We start from the raw sequence: 23,448 nt of genomic DNA, 5'->3' as shown, positions 1-23,448 counted from the left end.
CAGCCGGGGGTAGCCGGAGCGCCGGCCAGGCGGGGGCGGGCGAGGCGAGGGCTGCGGGGCGTGCCGGGCTCCAAGTTGCCGCGCTGCCTTTGTAAACCTGCCCGAGGGAGGCGAGGGAGCCCCTTTGTTGGCCGGCGGCCTGGCCGGCCCTTGGCGCGCGGTGCCCGCGGGGACTGCTGCGGCGGGGCCTGCCCACTGCCTTCGCCCAGACCAGAGGCATCGCTCGGCTGGGTTTGCAGATCCGCGGAGGCATCGCCGAGGGCGGGCTGAGCGGCGCTGTGTTGGGAGCCCGTGCCGTGGGAGCGGGCGGCTTGGCCTCGCTGCGGCGGCGGCGGCTTTGCGGGTCCTCGCTGGCGGCCTCGCCGGGCGGAGGAGGCTGCGGGGCTTTCTAAAGGGAGGAAGAACTTGCTATCGAGCCTGCTAATGAAATCCAACCGGCGGAGGGTCTGAAATTCCACCCGAGGGGAAATGGGGGAAAAAAGCCCAGCCGGGAGCGCGGCGCCAGGCATTGTTCTCCGGACCCCTCCCGCAGCCTGGAGAGGGAAAGGGCCGCTGCGGGTTGGATTTCATTAGCAGGCTCGATAGCAAGTTCGATAGCGGCGGGCGAACGAGGCGAGCGGCGGGCGAACGAGGGGAGTGGGGGGCGAACGAGGGGAGCGGCGGGCGAACGAGGGGAATGGGGGGAGAACGAGGGGAGCGGCGGGCGAATGGGGCGAGCGGCGGGCGAACGGGATGTGCGGCCGCCGAACGGGGCGAGCGGCAAACGGCGGGCGGGCATCAGCGAGGATCCGAGGCGGCGGGGAAGACCCAGGGAACGTTCCTTCGGCCGCCCAACAGCTGATCTGCTCGGTAGCGCGGCAGCAGCGAGGAGCCGAAGATGAGGTTTCCCCGTTGCCCAGGCAAAGGGGAAACCCCATCTTCGGCTCCTCGCTGCTGCCGCGCTACCGAGCAGATCAGCTGTTGGGCGGCTGAAGTAACCTTCCCTTGGTCTTCCCCACCGCCCACACGCAAACTTCACCATCTGCGCATGTGCGGCCATGAAAAAATGGCCGCACATGCGCAGATGGTGTTTTTACTTCCGCACCGCTATATCGCGAAAAATCGAGTTTCGCGAGGGGTCTTGGAACGGAACCCTCGCGAAACTCGAGGGATCACTGTATTGTCAATTGTGTAAACAGCAGCTTTCTCTCGCTTGGCTTTAATTTTAGCTTGTGTTGTGCCACCCGGACTTTTATTGGATTTTGCTTTTTATAAAGTATTTGTAACATAGGTTTACCATTATCTTATTTTTGTATTTGTGATATCCTTTTGGCTTATTATTTTATGTACACTGGTATGAAAATAGATATGAGTCAGATTAAACATTATAAATCCATTGTCAGGTTGCAAATAGCATCCAAACCTAAATCAGAGTCCGAGGCAAAGTATTCCTCAAAGTCCTAATTTATTAACAGAGCCATGTTGGTACATCTGGGTGAAACCCAAATCTGAAGTTTTTTATTTTTATTTATTTATTTATTGGATTTGTATGCCGCCCCTCTCCGCAGACTCGGGGCGGCTAACAACAATGATAAAAAAACAACATGTAACAATCCAATTTAATAAAACAACTAAAAACCCTTATTATAAAAACCAAACATACACACACACAAACATACCATGTATAACTTGTAATGGCCTAGGGGAAGGAATATCATAACTCCCCCATGCCTGGCGACAAAGGTGGGTCTTGAGTAATTTGCGAAAGACAAGGAGGGTGGGGGCCGTTCTAATCTCTGGGGGGAGTTGATTCCAGAGGGCCGGGGCCACCACAGAGAAGGCTCTTCCCCTGGGGCCCACCAAATGACATTGTTTGGTCGATGGGACCCGGAGAAGGCCAACTCTGTGGGACCTTATCGGCTGCTGGGATTCGTGTGGTAGAAGATGGTTCCGGATGTATTCTGGCCCAATGCCATGTAGGGCATTAAAGGTCATTTCTCAAGTTTCACCCCCCCAGTTGAAAATTCAAGCTCTTGCCCCCACAACCACGAGTCCATCAAGCAGCAGCCATGAGTCCATGAGGACCCTCAAATTGTCAGTTTGCTACTGTGAGACTATTTCCCCAAACACTAAAGTTCAACTGGCAGGCGGGCAGAATCCATACGTCTCCTTCTGTGCAGGTGCAGGAGTACAGAGACAAAGGATGACCTTGGCTTTCTAGAACTTATGACTACATACAGACAACCCTCAAGTATTTCCCCTTCCCAATTTCCCACAGTAGAGAATACATGTTAAAGTAGTATAAAATATAGCAGGCCAAAGCCCCCAACTAAAATGGCTTCAGCATGACAGCCATAGTTTATTTATTTATTTTCATTTATTTATTCATTTGTCCAATACACAAATGCATAGGAAGAAAAATAGACATGTAGCAATATATATAAGGATAAAGTGAACTTAGAGGAGAGGATATATGAAAGAAATAAAATATGTATGATAAGTGAAAGAAAGGAAAGACAATTGGACAAGGGACGAAAGGCACACCAGTGCACTTAGGTACGCCCCTTACTGGCCTCTTAGGAACCTGGAGAGGTCAATCGTGGAGAGTCTAAGGGAAAAAGGTTGGGGGTTAGGGGTTGACACAATTGAGTCCAGCAATGAGTTCCACGCTTCGATAACTCGACTGTTGAAATCATATTTTTTACAGTCAAGTTTGGAGCGGTTCGTATTAAGTTTGAATCTGTTGCGTGCTCTTGTGTTGTTGCGGTTGAAGCTGAAGTAGTCATTGACCGGTAGGACGTTGCAGCATATGATCATACACATCGTGCCATAGGATTTGAGTTTTAGGAGTTTAGTGACTAGAACATTCAGATCAATAAAATATTCAGATCAATAAAATATTCCTTTTATTGCTTGTTCACCATAGATTGCTCATAGTAGTTCTGTGCTCCCCCCCCCTCCCCATGTAGTGATAATGAAGGCTGGAATATTCTTCAAACAAGTTTAATGGGGGATATTTAATACATAGTAAATGTGGCAAGGAACGTTGTAAAAGTTCCATATGCCATAGAAACATAGAAACATAGAAGTCTGACGGCAGAAAAAGACCTCATGGTCCATCTAGTCTGCCCTTATACTATTTTCTGTATTTTATCTTAGGATGGATATATGTTTATCCCAGGCATGTTTAAATTCAGTTACTGTGGATTTATCTACCACGTCTGCTGGAAGTTTGTTCCAAGGATCTACTACTCTTTCAGTAAAATAATATTTTCTCATGTTGCTTTTGATCTTTCCCCCAACTAACTTCAGATTGTGTCCCCTTGTTCTTGTGTTCACTTTCCTATTAAAAACACTTCCCTCCTGAACCTTATTTAACCCTTTAATATATTTAAATGTTTCGATCATGTCCCCCCTTTTCCTTCTGTCCTCCAGACTATACAGATGGAGTTCATTAAGTCTTTCCTGATACGTTTTATGCTTAAGACCTTCCACCATTCTTGTAGCCCGTCTTTGGACCCGTTCAATTTTGTCAATATCTTTTTGTAGGTGAGGTCTCCAGAACTGAACACAGTATTCCAAATGGGGTCTCACCAGTGCTCTATAAAGCGGGATCACAATCTCCCTCTTCCTGCTTGTTATACCTCTAGCTATGCAGCCAAGCATCCTACTTGCTTTCCCTACCGCCTGACTGCACTGCTCACCCATTTTGAGACTGTCAGAAATCACTACCCCTAAATCCTTTTCTTCTGAAGTATTTGCTAACACAGAACTGCCAATACAATACTCAGATTGAGGATTCCTTTTCCCCAAGTGCATTATTTTACATTTGGAAACATTAAACTGCAGTTTCCATTGCTTTGACCATTTATCTAGTAAAGCTAAATCATTTACCATATTACAGACGCCTCCAGGAATATCAACCCTATTGCACACTTTAGAGTCATCGGCAAATAGGCAAACCTTCCCTACCAAACCTTCCCCTATGTCACTCACATGTTTTCCATTTATACAAACACATTATTTCAGCATATAAGAAAATGCAAATCTATACATCTCCTGTTTTTAAAAACAACCCTTTTTGGTATTCCACAGAATAACAACAAATGGCAGTTGATGACTTTTGTTTGTCTAAAGTTCCCCCCCCCCCCCTTTGTTTGTTCAATTCTAATGCAAGTGTACAAGAGCTGACTGGTATTTCTAATGATAAAGCAGAAGGAATTGATAGTTTTTGGGCCAAAGAATGAGTTCAAGTTCTCTTATAGCTGTGATGGTGAACCTGGGCACGCGGAGGCACTCAAAACTTTTCTATGTTTCAATTCCAGCGTGCATGCATGCGCTGGCCAGCTGATTTTTGGCCTTTGGAAAGGCCGTTTCCTCCTCCGGATGCTTCAGGAAAGCTTCCTTTGGAGGCAAAAAAATCCCCAACAGACAAACCAGAAGTTTGGAAAAACACACTTCTAGTTTGCCCGTTTGGGCATTTCTTTTTACCTAATAGTGGTAACGGGGTAGAGCCGTATCGGTATGAACCCACTGATTTTTGGCAAATTCCCACTCAAATTCCGAGCTTTTATTTCTTTCCTAATAGGTTTGCACACAGTATTTGCTTTTACATTGATTCCTATGGGAAAAATTGCTTCTACTTACAAACTTTTCTACTTAAGAACCTGGTCACGGAACGAATTAAGTTCTAAAGTAGAGATACCACTGTATTTTGTTGATATGTGCCTGTAGATTCCCTGTTCTTTTTATTATATTTCTTTTCTATTATATATCTTTTATAGTGCAAAATTATATGTGTGCATATGTATGGGGTGGGGTATCATCAGTATGCAGATGATACCCAGCTCTACATCTCCACCCCTTGTCCAGTCAGCGAAGCAGTGGAAGTGATGTGCCGGTGCCTGGAGGCTGTTGGGGTCTGGATGGGTGTCAACAGACTCAAACTCAACCCTGATAAGACGGAGTGGCTGTGGGTTTTGCCTCCCAAGGACAATTCTATCTGTCCGTCCATCACCCTGGGGGGGGGGAGTCATTGACCACCTCAGAGAGGGTCCGCAACTTGGGCGTCCTCTTCAATCCACAGCTCACATTAGAGAAACATCTTTCAGCTGTGGCGAGGGGGGCATTTGCCCAGGTTCGCCTGGTGCACCAGTTGCGGCCCTATTTGGACCGGGAGTCACTGCTCACAGTCACTCATGCCCTCATCACCTCGAGGTTAGACTACTGCAATGCTCTCTACATGGGGCTACCTTTGAAAAGTGTTCGGAAACTTCAGATCGTGCAGAATGCAGCTGCGAGAGCAGTCATGGGCTTTCCCAAATATGCCCATGTTACACCAACACTCCGCAGTCTGCATTGGCTGCCGATCAGTTTCCGGTCACAATTCAAAGTGTTGGTTATGACCTATAAAGCCCTTCATGGCACCGGACCAGATTATCTCAGGGACCGTCTTCTGCTGCACGAACCCCAGCGACCAGTTAGGTCCCACAGAGTTGGTCTTCTCTGGGTCCCGTCAACTAAACAATGTTGTTTGGCGGGACCCAGGGGAAGAGCCTTCTCTGTGGCGGCCCCGGCCCTTTGGAACCAACTCCCCCCAGAGATTAGAATTGCCCCCACCCTCCTCACCTTTCGTAAGCTTCTTAAAACCCACCTCTGCCGTCAGGCATGGGGCAACTGAGATATTCTTTCCCCCTAGGCCTTTACAATTTACGCATGGTATGTCTGTATGTATGTTTGGTTTTTTATAATAAGGTTTTTTTTAGTTATTTTAGTATTGGATTGGATTGTTACATGTTGTTTTTATCATTGTTGTTACCCGCCCCGAGTCTACGGAGAGGGGCGTCATACAAATCCAATAAATGAATGAATGAATGAATGAATGAATGAATGAATGAATGAATGTCTAATAGTGTTAATTATTGTATGCTCAATGTAATTTCAGGTAGCATGTTGACGATCCTTAAAAGAAAAATCTACCGAAGAACCAAAGCTGTAGCTCAAAGTGGGACCTACGTTTTCCGTATGCTTTGTTAAAAGAATAAAAGTGGATGAAAGTGGATGAGGAAGACTTTAAAAAAAAGAACTGGATGATACTTTTGGAAATCAAACTAGAATCCATTAATCACACATATTAAACCTGATGGATACCATAGAGACAGCAAAGCTTGAAGAACATATGGAAGGCCAGACCAGTGAAGCTTCCAATGGTTATGCTCGACCTGCTCTGACTGTTAGTGAAGAAAACAAGAATGGCAGCAACAAACCAAAGAGTTTATCCAATGGTTTGCGAAAAGGTGCTAAAACTTATCCAGAATACATACAAATTCCCATGCCCACTGACTCTAGAAACAAGTTCCCTTTGGAATGGTGGAAAACGGGCATCGCCTTTGTATATGCTCTCTTCAATTTAGTTTTAACAACTGTCATGATAACAGTGGTACATGAGAGGGTACCTCCCAAGGAGCTCAGCCCTCCCTTGCCAGACAAATTTTTTGATTATATTGATCGTGTGGAATGGGCTTTTTCTGTATCAGAAATAAATGGAATTATCCTTGTTGGAGTATGGATAATCCAATGGCTGTTTCTTAAATACAAGTAAGTAGATTTTTTTTGCTTTTACTTTTCTTATTGCTGAAAACTTTAGATATTTTTAAATGCACTGTATACCATGATCTACAGGTGTGTAAAAATCAAGATGCTAATAAAGATTTCTACAATTGCAATAATGCAACCATAGAAATAAAGAATCTGCATTCTGAATGTCAGGATATAGCAAATACCTTTCAGTTGGAGAGATGTGGACAATATATGCTAATTGGCTAGGTAATTTGTAGATTATGAATTGTAATTTGCACAGAATAAGGTTAACAGATTTGGGTAAAATTGGGGTTTGCTTGTATTGGTGGAATGCTGGATAGTACAGTGATCCCTCGATTTTCGCGATCTCGATCTTCGCGAAACGCTATATCGCGATTTTTCAAAAAATATTAATTAAAAAATACTCCACGGTTTTTTTGCTATACCGCGGTTTTTCCCACCCGATGACGTCACTCTCTTCCTTTCTCATCTTTCTTTCTCTCTCTCTTTCTCTATCTTGCTTCTTCCTCTCTCACACTCTCTTCCTCCCTCTCTCATCTCTTTCTTTCCTTCTCTCTCTTTCTCTATCTCTCCCCCTCTTGCTCTCGAGCGGTGGGCGGGCGGGCGGGCAGCAGTGAGGAGCCGAAGATCAGGGTTTCCCCTTTGCGTGGGCGGCGGGGAAGACCCAGGGAAGGTTTCTTCGGCCGCCCAGCAGCTGATCTGCTCGGCAGCGGGGCAGCAGCGAGGAGCCGAAGATCGGGGTTTCCCCTTTGCGTGGGCGACGGGGAAGACCCAGGGAAGGTTTCTTCGGCCGCCCAGCAGCTGATCTGCTCGGCAGCGGGGCAGCAGCGAGGAGCCGAAGATCGGGGTTTCCCCTTTGCGTGGGCGGCGGGGAAACCCCGATCTTCGGCTCCTCGCTGCTGCCGCGCTGCCGAGCAGATCAGCTGCTGGGCGGCCGAAGAAACCTTCCCTGGGTCTTCCCCGCCGCCCACGCAAACTCCACCATCTGCGCATGCGCGGCCATGGAAACAGGGTGCGCATGCGCAGATGGTGTTTTTACTTCCGCACCACTATATCGCGAAAAATCGATTATCGCGAGGGGTCTTGGAACGTAACCCTCGCGATACTCGAGGGATCACTGTATATCCTAAAACCTCGGAGTATGTTGAAAATGGCGGTTGTGAACATGTAGATATAAATACAATGATGGTGGAAATGATGATGCCACCTGAATTTCAATAACTCTGGGCACATGCTATAACTGGAACAATATTAAAATGTGGGTGTGATTTGCTTAAAGAATGACTGTGTCAGTTGTTTATCACACATGAAAACTGCATCAATGTTTGATGATGGGAAGAATGCAGTGATGGGCTCCTACGGGAACGGTCAGGAACGCAGTTCCAGTAGCAAAATTTGGAGCTCAACCCCAGAGCACCCAATTTGCACTGAAAGATGTTGAAACAAAATGCATCAGCCACGCCCACGGTGTGGTAGTAAAAATTTTGGTAGCCCATCACTGGAAGAATGCCATTACTTTTCTCCTTGTACAAAGTAAGAATAAATGCAAAAAAGAATTTTTTTAAGACTTTGGAAATGTTTTGATTGAGTTACAAGGGGTAACAATAACATTTGACAAATATAATATGGCTTTGTGGCAGGAAGATATACGCAACAATATTTGCTCTCAAGTTATTCATTGAGTAATATGTACATGTGAAAGGGTTTTTCCTAGGTTTGTTTATTTAGGGAAAGCATATAATAATATGAGTAGGCTTGAAGTACTGAATGCTTTGCATGAGTATGGAATGAATGTTGATTGCTGATATCCATAGCAATAGCACTTCGACTTACATAACACTTCATAGTATACATCCCTCTCGAAGTACTGTATTTTTCGGAGTATAACATAGAAACATAGAAGTCTGACGGCAGAAAAAGACCTCATGGTCCATCTAGTCTGCCCTTATACTATTTTCTGTATTTTATCTAACAATGGATATATGTTTATCCCAGGCATGTTTAAATTCAGTTACTGTGGATTTATCTACCATGTCTGCTGGAAGTTTGTTCCAAGCATCTACTACTCTTTCAGTAAAATAATATTTTCTCATGTTGCTTTTGATCTTTCCCCCAACTAACTTCAGATTGTGTCCCCTTGTTCTTGTGTTCACTTTCCTATTAAAAACACTTCCCTCCTGGACCTTATTTAAACCTTTAATATATTTAAATGTTTCGATCTTAGTTAGGGCTGGAAAAAAAAATGTCTTTGGAGGGAGTAGCAATGAAAAACTCCTGCAAGCTGGGAAGATAGTTAGCACCTTGTTAGGGCTGAAAAAACCTTTTCCAGAGGAATAGCAATGATGAAAACAAGCCTACAAAAGGGCTTCAAAAAAAGCTACATTTAGAGAGTTATTGTTAATGGCGAGTATTCTGAGCAGAGTCAGGTTACAAGCGGTGTGCCACAAGGGTCTGTTCTGGGTCCTATTCTTTTTAATATGTTTGTGAGTGACATAGGGGAAGGTTTGGTAGGGAAAGTTTGCCTATTTGCCGATGACTCTAAAGTGTGCAATATGGTTGATATTCCTGGAGGGGTCTGTAATATGGTAAATGATTTAGCTTTACTAGATAAATGGTCAAAGCAATGGAAACTGCAGTTTAATGTTTCCAAATGTAAAATAATGCACTTGGGGAAAAGGAATCCTCAGTCTGAGTATTGTATTGGCAGTTCTGTGTTAGCAAATACTTCAAAAGAAAAGGATTTAGGGGTAATGATTTCTGACAGTCTCAAAATGGGTGAACAGTGCAGTCAGGCGGTAGGGAAAGCAAGTAGGATGCTTGGCTGCATAGCTAGAGGTATAACAAGCAGGAAGAGGGAGATTATGATCCCGCTATATAGAATGCTGGTGAGACCACATTTGGAATACTGTGTTCAGTTCTGGAGACCTCACCTACAAAAAGATATTGACAAAATTGAACGGGTCCAAAGACGGGCTACAAGAATGGTGGAAGGTTTTAAGCATAAAACATATCAGGAAAGACTTAATGAACTCAATCTGTATAGTCTGGAGGACAGAAGGAAAAGGGGGGACATGATCGAAACATTTAAATATATTAAAGGGTTAAATAAGGTTCAGGAGGGAAGTGTTTTTAATAGGAAAGTGAACACAAGAACAAGGGGACACAATCTGAAGTTAGTTGGGGGAAAGATCAAAAGCAACATGAGAAAATATTATTTTACTGAAAGAGTAGTAGATCCTTGGAACAAACTTCCAGCAGACGTGGTTGGTAAATCCACAGTAACTGAATTTAAACATGCCTGGGATAAACATATATCCATCCTAAGATAAAATACAGAAAATAGTATAAGGGCAGACTAGATGGACCATGAGGTCTTTTTCTGCCGTCAGACTTCTATGTTTCTATGTTTCTAAGTATAAGACACAGCCAAATTGTCAGCCTCTTTTGGGGGGGACAGGTGCACCTTATACTCTGAAAAATACACTAGTTTACAGAGTCAGCATATTACCCCCAACAATGTGGGTCCTCATTCTACTGACGTCAAAAGGATGGAAGCTTGAGAACTTTGAACTGCTCAGAATCAAACTCCTGGTAGTGAGTTGAGTTAGCCTCCAATACAGTATTCTAACCACTGTGCCACCACACCAGAAGAGCAATATAAGTGGAATGGTTATTGGATGTTTGTTGGCCTTTATGTGTAGATATATAAGAAATGTTTGTAGGGTAATTTGAGATATGTTGTTTGGATGTGTGGATGTACATATATTTTTGTATGTATATTATGCTGTATTGTTTTATCAGTGAACAGATGATTTGTTATGAATGTTAGACTGCATGATGCAATAAAGACCATAAATCTAAAAATTACTTTGCTGTTTTTTCCCCTATACCCCATCGCCAAACTTTTGTCCACCTTTAATAAATATTTTTTTAATAAACTTTAATAAATAAACATGGTGAGTAATAATCTAAATGGTTGCTAAGGGAATGAGAAATTGCAGTTTGGGGGTTTAAAGTGTTAAGGGAAGGCTTGGGATACTGTTCATAGCCAAAAATAGTGTATTTACTTCCGCATCTCTACTTCGCGGAAATTCAACTTTCGCGGACGGTCTTGGAACGCATCCCCCACGAAAAGCGAGGGAACACTGTATAATCAAAATGTAACTTTGGAGCAGGCAGTGGTTCTTCCTATTTTGTATCCATTTTATTCCACTGTGCTATAACTGACACTGTAACTACCTTTTTTCATAGGAATGTGTGTGGAATACTGCTACCTTTATGCCTCAAGAAGTCTTACCTCAATATGTTTGTGTTTATATTTCAGATCAATAGTAGGACGAAGGTTCTTTTTTATAATGGGAACTTTGTACCTCTATCGGTGCATTACCATGTATGTCACCACTCTACCTGTACCTGGAATGCATTTTAAGTGTGCTCCAAAGGTAAATATATTAGCATGTAGTTGTAATAGTTTCATAGATATCCTTATGCTATTCCATTTGTATGCTTCCCAATCTTGAAGTCTTTCAGGAAAGACCTGATACTTCCATATACATTTTTTTTAAAAATGGCAAAATGGCGTTTGCCCAGGTTTGCCTGGTGCACCAGTTGAGGCCCTATCTGGACCGGGACTCATTGCTCACAGTCACTCATGCCCTCATCACCTCAAGGTTCGACTACTGTAATGTTCTCTACATGGGGCTACCTTTGAAAAGTGTTCGGAAACTTCAGATCGTGCAGAATGCAGCTGCGAGAGCAGTCATGGGCTTACGTAGGTATGCCCATATTTCACCATCACTCCGCAGTCTGTATTGGCTGCCGATCAATTTCCGGTCACAATTCAAAGTGTTGGTTATGACCTTTAAAGCCCTTCATGGCATTGGACCAGAATATCTCCGAGACCGCCTTCTGCCGCACGAATCCCAGCGACCGATTAGGTCCCACAGAGTGGGCCTTCTCTGGGTCCCGTCAACTAAACAATGTCGGTTGGCGGGCCCCAGGGGAAGAGCCTTCTCTGTGGCGGCCCCGACTCTCTGGAACCAACTCCCCCCAGAGATTAGAACTGCCCCTACTCTCCCTGCCTTCCGTAAACTCCTTAAAACCTTAAAACCCCTTTGTCGTCAGGCATGGGGGAACTGAAACACCTCCCCCGGGCATGTACAATTTATGCATGGTATGTTTGTATGTGTGTTTGTTAGTAAAAATGGGGTTCTTTTTAAAATATTTTAAATTATATTTGGATTTGTTGAACTGTTGTATCTTGTTGTGAGCCGCCCCGAGTCTGCGGAGAGGGGCGGCATACAAATCTAAATAATAAATAGATAAAATTAATTAATTAAAAATTGAGAAAGGAAAAGCCGCGTGCTCCCAAATCCCAGTTCCAATTAAAGCATCCCCTCCACCTGTACAGGATGGAGAAAATACATTTTAACAGCTCAGGAGGGAAGGTGAGGCCTTCAAATATCCACTTGGAGTAAGTTTCAAGGAAAGGGGAAAAGCTATCTGCCTGCTTCCAAGGCCTTCTCAAATGGCAGTTTCATAAAGATAATAATCAGGAGGGAGTTAACCGTATTAGGTTTGGTCCCATTGACAAATGAATATAGGAGAAGGCAGTCTTAGATAACTAGGGTCAGAGCCATGTAACACCTTAAAGTTTCATAGATATCATTAACATGTGAAAGCTAATTGTGAACCAGTACAGTTCCTGAAGCAGCAGAGTCACTCAGATATATCGGGAAAACCCCATCACAGTTTAGGATGTCATTTTGTGTACCAGATACAGCTTCTACAGTAAATGTTCTTCAGGGGCAGGTCATTACAGTATTTCGAATAGCAAATGACTAGGGCGTGCCTTCTGTTTAGTGAGAGATAAACTCTGAATTAAGAGGAGCGCCAAATTATGAATTACTTCTGAACAGGGAACGAAAACCCAGTTCATAGTGAAAAAATAGTATTTCTTTGGGATTGTTCTGGTTTCTGGTAGAAATTTAGCAATTACAAATAACTCTTATTAAATGCATTATTTCATGAATAAAGAAACTCCATTTATTTCTCTGCTCTTCTGGAATTTAAACACATTTCATACCGGCACTTATCTCTTGGTCCATTATCTCCCTTAACTGCATTTCTCACATTCCTTCTCCCTCTCCACTTAACAAGATTTATTTTCCTAACAGCATGATTTCTAAAACAGCAGCCCTGACTGTTAATCAACACAGAATACTTTTGCTTACTTGGGAGCGGCAGAGAAAAACCTCCATTTTTTCTCTTTGGCAACGTTGAAACTCCACCCTTCTTCCCCACTGACCCCCTGACGTGCCAAATACATCACTACAGTATTTAACCCATTCCCCTCCTTAATATCTTCTTCCAGACACCTGTTCTCTACGTTTTTGGGCCCTTCTGAATTTAGGGTTAACCCAGCGAGCGTCTGATTCTCCCTCGCTAGATCCTGAACTCATAGCCCCATCCTGTGGCTGGCCCACCACCTCTTCTACTACCTGTAACCCAGGGCCCCCCACTAATTCATAAACACTATCTGAATCCAAGTCCTCAATATCTTCATCATCCTCCAACTGACCAGGAGTATGTACAACAGGGATCAGCAGGCTGATAAAGTTATTCTGACAAGCACATTTGGGTCAGAATTTCCATACTTGCTGATGCATCCCAGAATTGAGATGCCTAACTGGGTATTATCATCCTACTCGTGACACCAAGATTAATCTCTACTGATGGCCTCCCTCGGCAATTTTATGCAATTATTAATGAGAACTGGAGTGAAAAGAGAATTCTGAGGCAGTCCACAAATTAAAGGTCTAACTTGTAAATAGATTTCCCCTTCTCTACAAACTGGAATTGATCTTTAGAAAGGAGCAGTGTCTCCCCTTATTCCAGCCCACCAGAGAAGGATGCTATGGACTGAAGGCCTTTAAGAGTCCCAGGAAGGTTGCTTTTCCACAAACCCAGCTTCTCCAAAGATCATCCATATTATGGCCAGTACAGTTTCTACACTGTATCCCAGATTGAAACTTGTCTGCCAAGGATGCAAATGGTTTGCTTCGTATAATTAATGATGCTCCATTGGCTTTTAATTGCACTAAATGTACTACCTGACTCTGGGGGGTTTTCCCCAAACCCCAAAACGTTACCCTTAGACCAGTGAAGGGCTACCAAAATTTTTACTACCACACTATGGCCGTGGCTTATGCAGGACGCCCTGCATTTTCTTTCAACATCTTTCAATGGAAATTGGGTGCTCTGGGATGGAGATCCATTTTCGCTACCCTAATCCAGGCAGTAGCCCGCCCCTGCCTTAGACTATTACTGCTGACCTCACCCCATTCTTACCAGGTCTTTAAGGGGTGTGCATAAGCGCACGAGTTTGCCTACCATCCCTGTCCTAATATTTTTATTTGCATCCATTTCATGTATTCAGAGTTATTTATTTTTATTTATTTATTTTGTCCAATACACAAAGAGGGTTTAGTGGGTACATATCTATATACACATAGTAAAATACATGATGAAGGTTATAGAGGAGATACAGATACTCATAGTAAAATATATCTAAGAAATAATAGAAAAGAAGATATAGTAATAGAACGTATCAATGAAAGAATAGAAGAAGAGATATAGGAATCGAAGAAAGGTATAGGAGATATAGGAGAGCAATAGGGCAGGGGACGGAAGGCACTCTAGTGCACTTGTACTCGCCCCTTACTGACCTCTTAGGAATCTGGATAGGTCAACCGTAGATAATCTAAGGGTAAAGTGTTGGGGATTTGGGGATGACACTATGGAGTCCGGTAATGAGTTCCACGCTTCGACAACTCGGTTACTGAAGTCATATTTTTTACAGTCAAGTTTGGAGCGGTTAATATTAAGTTTAAATCTGTTGTGTGCTCTTGTGTTGTTGTGGTTGAAGCTAAAACTGAAATAAATAAATAGAAATAGAAATAACTTGTTGATTTTCATATCAATACTATAAAGTGTTATAAATTATTTTGTGTATTTTACGCATTTTATTGTTTTTGTTTGTGTTGAAATGCTTATCTTGTCAAAGGTCCCCTTTAATGTGACGATTCTCTCTCTCTTTTAAATTAATTCTAGCTAAATGGTGATTCTCAAGCTAAAGTTCAGCGAATTCTACAACTAATTTCTGGAGGTGGCCTCTCTATAACGGGCTCACATATCTTATGTGGAGATTTTCTATTCAGTGGACACACTGTAGTCTTAACACTCACTTACCTATTTATCAAAGAATGTAAGTTTCCGTATTTGCATTTTTTTCCAAAAATAAAAATATTTTCACAAAAATGTTTAATGCCAGCGCCAGGCTAGAAACCAGAACATTGTGAGTTGCATTCTCCATTTAAAAGTCTATTGACTATGACTAGTTTGAATGACTGGCTTTGGGCCAGTCATTCTCAGTCCATGATGTTGGGCTTAGGCAATAAGCGGGTCAGTCAATTCCTCATGCAACCAGTGAATGAAAACTTAGCTGATCTGGGAAAAAGCAGACAATGCCAATTGTAGATTAGATTAGATTAGATTTATTGGATTTATATGCCGCCCCTCTCCGCAAACTCGGGGCGGCTCACAACAAGAATAAAAACAGTACATAGTAACAAATCCAATTCCCACCAATCTAATTACAATTTTAAATTAAAAAATTCATAAAACAATCCCAATATATATATATATATATAAAACAAAAACAAAAAAACAGGCACACAGTCAATCAATCAAACGGCAAAACAACATGGGCAAGGGGGGAGATGTTTTAGTTCCCCCATGCTTGACGACAGAGGTGGGTTTTAAGGAGTTTATGTAGGAAAACACTAAGAATTAAAAATCATATCACCATAGTCTTCTGTTCTCTAGGTTGAATGTATGTGTAGCTTTTAATCATTCCTCATAAGTTTTTCATTCCAAGGCCCTCATCATCTTAATTTGTATTTTGTATTTGTATTTATTATATTTGCATGCCGCCCCTCTCTGAAGACTCGGGGCGGCTAACAACAATAAAAAAGACAATGTGAACAAATCTAATATTAAAAATAATATAAAAACCCCCAATTTAAAGAGCCAATCATGCATACAAGCATACCATGTATAAATTCTATAAGCCTAGGGGGAAGGGAAAATTTCAAATCTTCCATGCCTGACGACAGAGGTGGGTTTTAAGGAGCTTGCGAAAGGCAAGGAGGGTGGGGGCAACTCTGATATTTGGGGGGAGCTGGTTCCAGAGGGTCGGGGCCGCCACAGAGAAGGCTCTTCTCATGGGTCCCGCCAAACAACATTGTTTAGTTGACGGGACCCGGAGAAGGCCAACTCTGTGGGACCTAACCAGTCGCTGGGATTCATGCGGCAGAAGGCGGTCCCGGAGATATTCTGGTCCGATGCCATGAAGGGCTTTATAGGTTATAGAATTTATAGAATATTGCTTTTTGTTTCAGTGTCAATGTCCTCTAAACTGTGGTGCCCAAAGTAGATGCAATATTCTCTAAGTACAATCTGACCAATACAGGTTAGAAAGAAAAATGACTTCTTGTTAGCTTGATCTCATACTTCTAATGATAATGCTAGGATTCCATTCCATCCCCTTCCACTTTTTTTTTTTACAATTGCATCACATCCTAGGTTGACTCATGTTTGGCATGTGGTCCACCTAGATCTTTTTCATGCATACCACTGTCAAATGTAATCTTTTCCACCCTAGCCTCGACACCTTTGTTTTTTCCTAATCATTTACTGGACTCACCTTGCTGGTTTCTATCTATTGTTGCAACTTGTCATAGTCCTCTTGATACTGCCTTTAAAGTGGTTTTATACCTCTGTGTTTGAGTCATTTCAAATATATTTTATCATCCAGTAGCCTGTTTTGAATGGGTACAAAAGACTGCAATAAACCACTTGACACTGACTCACTAATGTAAACCTATTAGATATGTTTGCCAGCTCTGAATCTAGCTAATCCACTGACATTTCTACTAGGTTTTCCTGGAAGACCTTGTTTATTACATTTCTGAAATCATGTAGAATTTAATGATTGGCATTCCTCTGGTTAGCTAAACTGTTTGGTCAGTCTATCAAAAAAGGAATTCAGTTTGTTTTACCATGTTTTTCTTAATAAAACCATGCTGGCTGCTGCCAAGCAATGGATTCTTTATAAAATTCTCAAAAACATTCTCCTTAATAATCTAGTTTAGAAGTGTGTGCGTGTGTGTGTATATATATATATATACACACATACTTGCTTGTGCTTATAATTACTTAGGTCTCCTTTTTCCAATGTTGAAGATAGCAACACCATTTGTCCTTCTCTTCCAGTCACCTAGCAAAACTCTTGAATATAATATTATTTTACTGAAAGAGTAGTAGATCCTTGGAACAAACTTCCAGCAGACGTGGTAGATAAATCCACAGTAACTGAATTTAAACGTGCCTGAGATAAACATATATCCATCCTAAGATAAAATACAGGAAATAGTATAAGGGCAGACTAGATGGACCATGAGGTCTTTTTCTGCCGTCAGTCTTCTATGTTTCTATATAACTCTAATTTTGAACTATAGTCCCCAGAGTAAAATATGATTGCCCATATTTTATATGATTTATTTATTTTGACAGATTCACCTCGTCACTTTTGGTGGTATCACTTGATTTGCTGGTGTATGAGTGTTGCTGGAATAATCTGTATCCTGGTAGGACATGAGCATTACACTGTAGATGTTGTCATTGCTTATTTTATCACAACTAGACTCTTCTGGTGGTATCACACAATGGCTAACGAAAAGGTAAGTATTAGCAGTGCCAACTTTAAGTGTTATAATGAATTTTAAATGTTGGACTTGAGATACATATGTTCAACCGTATGCATATGTTCAACCGTAAGCCAAAGTGTATAAAGTAATTATCAGAAGCCACATATATGAAATTAAGCATGTCACAACTAAGCTTAGTTGCTCATATATGCCAAGCATCAGAGAAGTAGTTCTTTGAGCTCTTCACAGGAAAGCAACAATACAAATAAGGCTAAGTAGTCCTTTTTTCAGTAAAGCAAGACCTTAAAATTTTACACAAAAATGCAATTTCTAATAGTAGGTGAAAAAGCATATATTCACAGTAGTTCAGTTCTAATAGTGGTGAGAAAAGCATACATTACAGTAGTTAATTGTGTTAAACTACCTTTAGCCAAACAGATGATACAGTGACAGTGTTTTCAGTTTAAGGAAAATAATACAGTGATACCTTGTCTTACAAACTTAATTGGTTCTGGGACGAGGTTCTTAAGGTGAAAAGTTTGTAAGACAAAACAATATTTCCCATACGAATCAATGGAAAAGCGATTAATGCGTGCAAGCCCAAAATTCACCCTTTTTGCCAGCTGAAGCGTTGGTTTTTGTGCTGCTGTGATTCCCCTGAGGTTCCCCTCCATAGGAAACCCCACCTCTGGACTTCCATTGCCAGCGAAGCACACGTTTTTGCGCTGCTAGATTCCCCTGCTGGGATTCCCCTGCAGCATCACAAAAACATGGAAGTCCGGAGGTGGGGTTTCCCATGGAGGGGAGCTTCAAGGGAATCCCAGCAGCGCAAAAACGGGTGCTTCGCTGGCAAAGGAAGTCCAGAGGCAGGGCATCCCAGCAGCGGCGGCGTGTTTGTAAGGTGAAAATAGTTGTAAGCAGAGGCAAAAAAATCTTAAACCCTGGGTTTGTATCTTGCAAAGCTGTATGATGAGGCATTTGTAAGATGAGGTATCACTGTATTTCTGGTGGCTGTTACTGTGCTTTCAGTGCAATCTAACGATGATTTTAATAATTTTTTTTCTAAATACAGAACTTGAAAATATCATCACAGACTAACTTTTTGTCTCGAGCATGGTGGTATCCAGTCTTCAATTTCTTTGAGAAGAATGTACAAGGCTCCATTCCTTGCAGTTTCTCCTGGCCGATAACATGGCCTCCTGGTTGTTTCAAGTCTTCCTGCAAAAAATATTCCCGTGTGCAGAAAATGGGAGAGGACAATGAAAAATCCACCTGAAGTAGATGAAGGCAAAAAACATGCATATTATTTTTTCCTTTTTACCAAAACACTCATGCTATAACCAAAGCTGTCGAGATGACTAGATTGTTTATTGAAGAAGTGGAGCAGACTCTGGGCAATGGATCTGAGAAAAGACTTTTGTAGCCATTAGAAAACAATAGCTATGCCTTGGTATTTTTTTTTTTATAGTCATATTGTACAGCTCCATCCCACTCTTCGGTATTAGTAGACATTGGCATTTGATGACACTCCAGTGCCAATATAATTCTTCCTGGGGAAAAGAGCCAGGATGTTGGCCTCTTAATGAGATTAAGAGGTGCCAAAGTACACATCACACCATCTGTAGTTAAATATCATTCACCCACAGAAGCTCTGAAACAAAATACCAGCTTCAGATTTCTGGAGTTTGATGAGCAAAAAAACAAAAAAAAAAGGTAAAAGGCACAATTGGTCTCTCAAGATGAGAGTGACAGAAATTGGCAGGCAGAGGTATTAAATCCACCTGGTGCGTATATAAGACCTGTTACATATAACCGGTAAAACCAGAACAAATTGCGATCTTTTATATTCTTTTATGGGAATGAATTACATTATGACCCCATAATGCCACCACTGTATCTACCGGTACATGCTATCCTCTGTTAACTTTTTTTTTTTTTAATATGGTAATTTTATATACGGAAATAAAACCTATTTTACCTGATGATACTGTAAGCTAGAAATAATGTCTACTAATGTCCTCAATGTCCTAAAAGAGAAGAGGTGAACTAATTTATTGTTAAAGTAATGTACATATGTCAAAAGGATTATTTATTTTCTATTGGTCAATGAGTTTGCATGACTTTGCAGCAGGTGTACTGGATGCATTTTTTGAACATTAACGTTCGCAGTTAATGCTCAATAGATTAATTATACGGAGAGTCTGCAATCATCCTTCAGACGACAATTGAAAAGATAATATATCACTTAATAAAGATAGTGGTCTAATAACAATTTTCAGCATTCAAAAGCACCTCGTAATTTTGAAGAGGTTGTAACCAGTCTATGTCCATCTGTTGACAAGAGCACTTTATATTACCAGAAAAGGAAAATAAATGATTTTGGTGCCTCCCTCCTGCCTTTTTTTAAACCTTTCCCCCAGATTAAGTTCCCCTTCAGAACAGCTTGGGAGTGATAGGTAAAAGGGGGAAACAACAATTATCACTCTGCTAATGAAAGCCTCTCCTGGATTAAAATGCCTTCTGCGCAAAGTAGCCTTAGAATTGTCAATATTCTGTTGTGATGGTTACTGAAATTCATATGCATATGAATACAATGCATTAAAAAATAACAAATTGAAATAATCATTTAAGATCAAGAAGAACAGCAATTCATATTTCCTGGCTTTTAGTGTCATTTAAATGGTGTCTTGAAAATATTTTTTCAATGTTTTTTTTAAAAAATTGCATTCACTAAAACATTGAGGTAGATACGATGCCTTTACTGATGAATATCATTTTTGCTTTCCTTTGGCATTTGAGTTGTTATGCTAAAGTTTTTCCACTGAATATTTTGTTTCACTATTACCTAACACTATTTATTATTAAATGGTCACATGGCCAACCTGATATCTTCTTGTTTGTTTGAACAAAGTCTTTCTTTATGATATAAACTTAATGAATCTGAAGTATTTATTGATGCTCACGAAAATTTACATGGCCTACTACTTTTGTTCAGTTTTGCTCAAAAACCAAACAATGCTACTAGAATTACAACTCAAGCAATCAAATAGATTGTTTTTCTCTATATTATAATATGCTTTTATAAAGGCAATATTCAGAAAATCACTTTTCACATTTGCTTTCATTAGTATATATTTTAAATATTTTGAAGTTTATAATTATATAGCAAGGAAATCAATTAGAAAAATTGACATTAAAAAAATTATAAAATCAAATTTTAAAAAGGGAGTTTGGTGAAAATTTTCTGAAAGCTTTTTTCCCCCACTAAAATTTGTTAGCTAGAAAAGATGCTATCCCTTTCTGAATTTTTGTTTTCATAAATTAACATAGCTATTGTTTATACAAGGTCATATAGAATTAATTTTCAGATGAATACAAATCCTTGTATAGCAAACAATATAATTTAATCATAGATGATAGTAAAGTGTGATATTCAAGTCAAAGGCTTTATTATGCATTAACTTTCTTCACTAGAACCAATTCATTGCTTTCAGGATATCTATGTCACCTGATAAACTACATCTTTTAGTCAAAACATAGATGTCCCTAACAAAATGAGAAATTCAAATTGAGAACTTAAAATACAGATAAATTGGGTTTCAGCTTCATCTTAATAGGACACAACAGTTGGAGTCCAGAAATATGGTATATGAAATTAAGATTGAAACATGCAGAAGAACTCTTTGCTACACACACTCACATATACAGAGGCAGAATGTAGAATATATGCTGGCTGTGAATTCTGTCTTGATTATCCCTCTGTGTCTGCCTGTCTGCCTGTCTGTTTATGTGTGTGTATGCAAGTATCGGCTATTTTCCAAAGACCCTTCAAGAGACATTTTATTATATTGAGTACCCCGGCCCTCTGGAATCAACTCCCCCCGGAGATTAGAACTGCCCCCACACTCCTTGTCTTTCGTAAATTACTCAAGACCCATCTATACCGCCAGGCATGGGGGAGTTGAGACACCTTTCCTCCAGGCTTTTTTATATTCATGTTTGGGTATGTATATGTTGTTTGCTTTTTTAAATATGATAGGGTTTTATGTGCTTTTTAATATTAGATTTGTTTTCGCTGGAATATTGTTTTTATTATTGTTGTGAGCCGCCCTGAATCTTCGGAGAGGGGCAGCATACAAATCTAATAAATTGAATTGAATTGAATACTGGGCCCACCAGAAGTTGAGAATGGGCTGTTTCTGGCCCCCAGAAGGCCAGAAACAGGGGAGGGGGGCAGGGGAGGCAATTTTTACCCTCCCCAGGAATTGAATTATGAGTGTGGGCACTTGTACAGATGCGATAGTGTGCGCGCACATGCTTTCGGCACCCGAGGGAAAAAAAGGTTTGCCATCACTGCTATATGAAGTCCAGAACAGACATGGAGTAAAACAATTGATAACTATTACAATCAATTTTAGTATCATCCATATTATAAATCCGAATTATAAATTGATAACTATTACAATCAATTTTAGTATCATCCATATTATAAATCTATTATAAATTGATAACTATTACAATCCATTTTAGTATCATCCATCTTATAAATCCATATTGTAAATGGATAACTATTACAATCAATTTTAGTATCCTCCATATTATAAATCCATATTATAAATGGATAACTATTACAATCCATTTTAGTATCATCCATCTTATAAATCCATATTATAAATTGATAACTATTACAATCCATTTTAGTATCATCCATATTATAGATCCATATTATAAATGGATAACTATTACAATCCATTTTAGTATCATCCATCTTATAAATCCATATTGTAAATTGATAACTATTACAATCCATTTTAGTATCATCCATATTATAAATCTATTATAAATTGATAACTATTACAATCCATTTTAGTATCATCCATCTTATAAATCCATATTGTAAATGGATAACTATTACAATCAATTTTAGTATCCTCCATATTATAAATCCATATTATAAATGGATAACTATTACAATCCATTTTAGTATCATCCATCTTATAAATCCATATTATAAATTGATAACTATTACAATCCATTTTAGTATCATCCATATTATAGATCCATATTATAAATGGATAACTATTACAATCCATTTTAGTATCATCCATCTTATAAATCCATATTGTAAATTGATAACTATTACAATCCATTTTAGTATCATCCATCTTATAAATCCATATTATAAATTGATAACTAATACAATCAATTTTAGTATCATCCATATTATAAATCCATATTATAAATTGATAACTATCACAATTAATTTTAGCATCATCCATATTATAAATCCATATTATAAATGGATAACTATTACAATCAATTTTAGCATCATCCATATTATAAATTTTATTTTATTATTTTTATTTATTCTTTGTCCAATATACAATACATATGGAAGAGAATAGACATTAAGTAATATATATGACGATAGAAAGTAAAAAGAAGAGAAGTATAAATGGATAACTATTACAATCAATTTTGGGGGAAAGATCAAAAGCAACATGAGAAAATATTATTTTACTGAAAGAGTAGTAGATCCTTGGAACAAACTTCCAGCAGACGTGGTAGATAAATCCACAGTAACTGAATTTAAACATGCCTGGGATAAACATATATCCATCGTAAGATAAAATACAGGAAATAGTATAAGGGCAGACTAGATGGACCATGAGGTCTTTTTCTGCCGTCAGACTTCTATGTTTCTATGTTTCTATCCATATTATAAATCCATAACTATTACAATCAATTTTAGTATCATCCATATTATAAATTGATAACTATTACAATCAATTTTAGTATCATCCACCTCACGGCCTTCTAAAAAAGAAAAAAAAAGCATCGTTGGGCGGGTTCTCGTTCGTGCGCGCGCCCGCGCCCGCTACAAACGCACACGCCGCGGGTCCCCGGGCGAGTCCAGCCCGGCCGCTCAGAGGAGAAACCCCCCTCCCTTTGGAATCCATGACGTCACGGGCTTTTGGGTTAGGCGTTTCCCGCGAGCTGTCATTGCTTCTTTCTTCCCCGCGGGCAGCCAATGAAAAGAGTAGCTGCCGCCGACCCGCCGGTGGGGAAAACAAAGGCGCGTCCGCAATAGCCCGAAGCC

General features: G+C 40.4%; 1 protein-coding gene across 2 annotated transcripts in view; it reads left to right on the top strand.

The window, feature by feature from the left end:
* The window catches only part of SGMS2 (sphingomyelin synthase 2), a 54,078-nt gene extending 33,844 nt beyond the window's left edge, over window positions 1-20,234 (top strand). For both annotated transcript variants that reach the window (XM_070757924.1, XM_070757925.1), the window contains exons 3-7: window positions 5,924-6,576; window positions 10,904-11,021; window positions 14,692-14,845; window positions 17,215-17,381; window positions 18,421-20,234. In XM_070757924.1, coding sequence (XP_070614025.1) covers window positions 6,122-6,576; window positions 10,904-11,021; window positions 14,692-14,845; window positions 17,215-17,381; window positions 18,421-18,624 — 1,098 coding nt within the window. In that variant the 5' untranslated portion in view covers window positions 5,924-6,121 and the 3' untranslated portion in view covers window positions 18,625-20,234. The remainder of the gene's footprint in view (window positions 1-5,923; window positions 6,577-10,903; window positions 11,022-14,691; window positions 14,846-17,214; window positions 17,382-18,420) is intronic.
* Window positions 20,235-23,448: the final 3,214 nt, after the last annotated feature.

This window comes from Erythrolamprus reginae, chromosome 7 (assembly GCF_031021105.1).
Source record: "Erythrolamprus reginae isolate rEryReg1 chromosome 7, rEryReg1.hap1, whole genome shotgun sequence".
Taxonomy (NCBI): Eukaryota; Metazoa; Chordata; class Lepidosauria; order Squamata; family Dipsadidae; genus Erythrolamprus; species Erythrolamprus reginae.
The sequence above is the reverse complement of the archived record's forward strand: the minus strand, read 5'-3'. Positions and strand labels throughout refer to the sequence as shown.